Below are 5,672 nucleotides of genomic sequence, written 5' to 3'. Positions count from 1 at the left end.
TTTTTTATTAGCAATAACTGTTTTTTGTTTTTTTTTTGTAAAAATGGATCATCATACATATGAGACTGTCTTACCCTATACAAATTCTTTTTTAAAATGGGTGACAATCTTAAAGCTTAAATTTGTGATTCCAATCAAGCACCTTTCCTTAATGAAACATGCATCCCAAATTAAAAGGGACGTCACTTATACTTCAACGACTAGACAATCTGACAATGGCAAAGGAATTTTCGGGTTACCATGGAAGTTGCATAAGTTTGAGTCGAGTCAGTTTGGATTTACTTCCAGAAAGAGTTAGAATAGGTCGTTTTATGTCTAGGTGTGATCTAGGTGCGCTATTATCAAGTCATTTCGGCAGGTGGATCACTTTAGGCCAGTAAGAATCTAGTTAGACCGGGTTATCCAAATTATATGAATGGTTGTTACGGATCAAAGCAGGTTCAATCGTTCAAATTCAGTCAGTTTTGCACGGTCTACCAAGACGAAGATCCGTCCCAATCAATTGATCAAGTGAACACATCTAGAGCCATACTCCTACTATCATGATGCTCGTAATCTCCAGAACGATTAAACGGAAAATCAAATTCAAGTCGGAACAATTTATTAGAAAACACAAAGGTTTTAAGGTTATACCACATAAATTGTTCCAAAGCAAAACAAACAAAAACTTAAAAGGAGGTTCATGTCAGCATTGGTACATACAGGAGATACATGCCTTCAAACACGAACCGGTCGAAACGCGTTACACTTTCTCTTAATTAGGGTTTAGAACCATGCTAATGACTCTTAAACTGCCTCACGGACCGAACATCCTGAAAATTGAACAAATAGATTCAATAAGCGAAATGGATTCACAACAAACTTTTTTTTTTAAAAAAAAAAAAAACTATCATGACACGGTCCGAAGTGAAAATCTAACTTGTTTACGGTATAATTAACTGAGGAATATAAAAAGACTTTGGCGCGAGTACAAAAAAAAGGCTTGAAATGCAAAGAGAAACTAACATGTCTCTTATTTACATCACGGAATACGTTTGAAATAGGAAGAGTAGCTTAGAGGACTCCCCCATTCATGGCAGGAAGATCGCCAAAGCTCCATAGATCAATCGGGTTTAGGCCATCCTGAGTAGCATCGGCAGCAAGAAAAGCATCAACTGTCCAATCATCCATGAATGGCATGTCCAAGAACAGCTGGGACTCCAAATCAGTGTCAGACAGCTCTTCCGACGGGTTCTTTCCAAAGCTACTCTTGCCTTTAACAGCATCTCCCAGGCCGAGTTTTATTTTCTTGTTTGCGTTCCCATCTGGCATAGCTTGGGTTTCTTCAGTTTCAACATCAGGAGCAAAGAACGATGATATCTCCGGGGTTCTGGGGCCGGTTTCTCCAAAACCAAAGTCAGAACAACCAAAAGAATTACTGCCTTCATCGGAAGTAAAACTGGTATAAAAGTTTTGAGTATTCGGTTTCTCTTCGACAACTGAAAAGCTATTGAAGAATTGATTGTCAGCATTTGCCATGCCATTGAAGTTTAGGTTCACATTCTGAGGTACTGGACTCGGATTTGCAATGGAAGCTGATCTCTGAGATTTGGCTTTGACCGTGCGCCTAGGGATAGAAGATGCAGGAGCTTCCTCGGGAAAGTTGACCTTGGCTTTCTTACCACGGATCCTGCGTGCTTCGGCATCATAAGCTCTAGCAGCTTCTTCAGCAGTGTTGAAGGTTCCAAGCCAGACACGAACACCCTTTCTGGGATCCCGGATCTCAGCGGCCCACTTACCCCAGGGACGTTGCCGGATACCACGGTACTGATTCTTTCTCTTCCTCTTGGATGATTTGTCAGCTTCGCTGTCAACCTCCACTGGCTTCAATACTACAAAGCACGGAGAAAATGAGAACTTGTCAGTTGATCTGTTTCATACCATTCATTAAAACCCATATGACGGATACTCTATAAAGTGCATATCATGAAACAGTTTCGTACAACAAATTAGTCAAACCATGATACTCCGTATAAACTATCTTGCCTCGACATATCAAGAATTAGGTACTCAATCAACCATTGAAAATATAATCACCTTTCTATGGTGAAATATGTGGATAGAGCTCATGCATTAATGACCAGCAAAAGCAAATAAAATCGACATGGGAAAAAATCAGATCAAACAAATCTAGAGGATTCTCATTTCTCCACATATCAAGAATTAGGTACTCAATCTACCATTGAAAACAAGTCCAAACCCACCTAACAACTAAGAACTACTAGTAAAAACAAATATTCCAAACTACTCCATCTATCTACAGCCTTGCAAAATGAAATTAGGTAAAACTTCCACGAAACAGAAATCAAGCTAAAACTAAATTATTGGCACCGATAATTATTGTGCAACACCATCTACCATTCATCGATAGTAATAATGCAAGTGTTTACCCAATAAAAAGTCCATCTAACATTGTAAGATTGTTTTCTTCTATAAGACCGTCTTCTATTATAATTTGTGTGTTTTCCGCTAATCTTTTCAAGTATACAACAAATTTCTTTTGACAAAATACAACTAGGGTGTAGGGTGGAATGAATTTCATTCCCAACCCAACTCAACTACTACTCTACTAGGCTACTATGAAGAGACATAAATGACAAATACTAAGGAAAAAAGCATCAAAATTCTCTGAATCACCATGGTATGTAAATTAAAGAACAAAGACAAACCCACATAAACAACGCAAATTCTTACATGTGACGACTCACGCCCGATTTAAATAATGTTAAATAGAAGCTTGTGACCGTCACAAGCAAGACCTGCTGCATAAACAAACCCAGAAATTCAATGAAAAAACAAACTTTTTCAACCTTGATCATGAGTCTATGACAATCAAAGATACATTGAATAATGTTAGAAAAGCAAAAAAGCACTAAAAACAAAACTAAAAACTAAACTATGCAATTTTAGATTCCAAACATAAGAGTACAAGATAAACAATTACTTATTATGAATTATATAATGCTTATAAGTATAAGTGTATAACCAAATCAAACAAAAAGATCATAACTTTCATTCTTTTATCATACAAAAATCATACAAAAATGACTTCACAAAGTACACAAACCCTTAGAAAACACACAAAGACTACAACTTTTTTACTTTGAAGTTAACAAACATAACAATAAGGTCAATAACAACTCAAAAACATGAAATCAAACTATACTAAAAACATGGGCAAGAAGAAAAATCCAGTAAGGAGTACGGTCCTCCCGGAGGGAGGACACGAGAGTTTTTTAGTTTAATTTTCCAAGAAAAAAATTTGAGAAAATTACTATTGAAAATAGGAGTACAAACAACAAAACAACTCAAATAAACAATAAAGATCAAATTTTATTCAGACAAAATATGAAATCAAATCAGACTAAATTTAATTTTCTCAAAAAATTGAGAAATTTACCATTGGAAATAGGGAGTAGAAACTCAGTATCAAGACCAGCTTGACTAGCACTCAAAAACACAACATAACAACTCAAAAAACCCATATAAATCATAGAATAAACCGATAGCGGGTAAATAACCTTCACAAGATGACCATAAGACCCTTAAGAGTTGGGAGTTTCACCCAAGTTTTAACGACTCCACCCTTGCGAGTATATTTTCTAAGGAGTATATTAATCAAACGTAAACAAATGATTGAGACGGAGGGAGTATAGAAAAAGGACTTCCACAATAATTAGTGAAAAATCCATAAAGATGAAAACTTTATTTAATCAAACAAACAGTAAAAACAAAACAAAAATAAATAAATAAATAAGAAATTTACCATTAAAAGTAGGAGAAGAAGACTTGATGTTGTTGGTAATATTATGAGCAACATTTGTAGCCATTGTAGGAACAAAAACCTTAACATCAACATCAGATTCATTTTCATCATCCTTAAACTCCATAAAATCAGCTTCAAATTTAACATCTTCATCATCAAAATCATCAACATTGATAGATCTCAAGGGTTTAGAATAACCTGAAGTTAAACCATTAAGATCTGGCCATAGAAAATCTTCAGCAGCTTTTCTTGATTTAATATTAGTATCAGGTTTAAACCCTGAAAGAATTGCACCTCCACACATGATTTTTTTTAGCTTTTTTCTGGTGTGTTTTGGTAGTTGTGTTGTGTAATTTGTCCAAATAAAATTGGAGTGGAGCTCTTACTTATACAAAGGGTATTTGATTGATTGTTTTGGGTCGGTAGTCGGTACTCGGTACTAATCGGATAATTGGCATATGGGTTGCCTTGAGTCCGTTTTATGTTTATAACCGTTTTAAATAATAATGCTTCGATTTTTTAATTGTGTTTTTTTTTTTTTTTTTTTGTATTTTCTCAAAGTATCATCTGAAATTAAAACGGAGAAAATGTAATCTACTTACGATAAATGCTAGTTACTCCCTCCATTCAACTCCACATTACAGATTTCTCTTTTGTACACTATTAACAAGTGAACATTCAATCTCTAACTTTTATAATTTTTGCAAATAAGGAGCTAAAGATATTTACCGCGTAAAGCACGCGTTGACAAATGTGAAAAATCAAACTTGTAATGTGGAGTTGAATGGAGGGAGTACCAAAATAATTTTGTAATAAAATGTGAAGGGGCTTTTGGTTAGAGAAAGGGAAAAGAAAAGGAAATTAGAAAGGGTAAGAGGGGGAAAGATAAATGATTACCTAAAACTTAACTAGTTGTTTGGACTAGTTGTTTTGTTACATCAAAAAAATGAAGTGTGGTGGGTTGTGGTTTGTTTTGGTGTGCGGGTGGTGGCTTAGGAGGGGTGGTTGTGGTGGTGGTAATGGTGGTGGTGGTAGTGGGGTGGCTGTGGTGGTAATGATGGTGGTGGTGGCGTCATGGTTGTTGTAGCGGTGGTGTTGTGGTGGTGGTTTATATGGGGAGGATGTGGTGGTGGTGGTGGTGGTGGTGGCGGCGATGGCGGCTTGATGGTGACTGGTGTGGTGAGAGTCGCAAATGTGGTGGTAGGTAAATAAGGTGGTTGAATGGTAACAAGGGTAATGGTATTTTGTCATTAAATGGTATTTTGTTTTTTATAAATTGACGATATTTTCTCTTTCTTAATTTCAGACGAAAAAAGTCCGTCTAAAAGGAGAATTTGTCATTTCTTATTTAAGACGGGATTATTCGTCTTAAACTTAACACCATAATATATGAAGATTAATATAAAAAAAATTAAAAAAAAAAAAATTGTCATATCCATGTAAATGGGATTCTATTTAACTCGTTTTAGCAATAAGAGGGAATATCTCCAACCGACAATTAGGATAATCTCTTTTGTATACTAAAGAAATACGGAGTATAAAAGATTGATCCTTCTTAAGTTTATTTTTCCTTTTCATTCACACGTGTCAGGGGATCGAATTCTGGCCACTTATTTAAGAAAAAGGGTATTTAATTACGATTGATAATTCCGTACTAATTGAATATGAGTTATTTTAAATTCGTTTCATTTACAATTATCAATGATTTTTTTATTTTTTTTCTTCGTTTTGAGAAAATAGATATGGAAGAAACTAAAAGTGGTGGATTGTTTTTTAGAGCATATGCATCAATGGGGTGACCGAAACCTTGTAATCGTCTCTTGCACCAATGTTATTTCCCAACAATTTCTCTTTTCTACATTTTTAC

The 5,672-nt window shown here is 35.3% G+C and overlaps 1 protein-coding gene across 1 annotated transcript; it reads right to left on the bottom strand.

Moving 5' to 3' along the window:
- Positions 1-574: 574 nt before the first annotated feature.
- On the bottom strand, positions 575-4,211 carry LOC141622694 (ethylene-responsive transcription factor RAP2-12-like). The gene is made up of 3 exons (XM_074438698.1): positions 3,806-4,211; positions 1,006-1,871; positions 575-812 (listed from the first exon to the last, which is right to left on the bottom strand). Exons 1-2 carry the CDS (start codon positions 4,107-4,109, stop codon positions 1,054-1,056), a joined length of 1,122 nt encoding a protein of 373 aa, XP_074294799.1. The 5' UTR covers positions 4,110-4,211; the 3' UTR covers positions 575-812; positions 1,006-1,053.
- Between the last annotated feature and the right edge of the window lie 1,461 nt (positions 4,212-5,672).

This window comes from Silene latifolia, chromosome X, assembly GCF_048544455.1.
Source record: "Silene latifolia isolate original U9 population chromosome X, ASM4854445v1, whole genome shotgun sequence".
Lineage (NCBI taxonomy): Eukaryota > Viridiplantae > Streptophyta > Magnoliopsida > Caryophyllales > Caryophyllaceae > Silene > Silene latifolia.
This window is presented reverse-complemented; position numbering and strand designations above follow the sequence as displayed.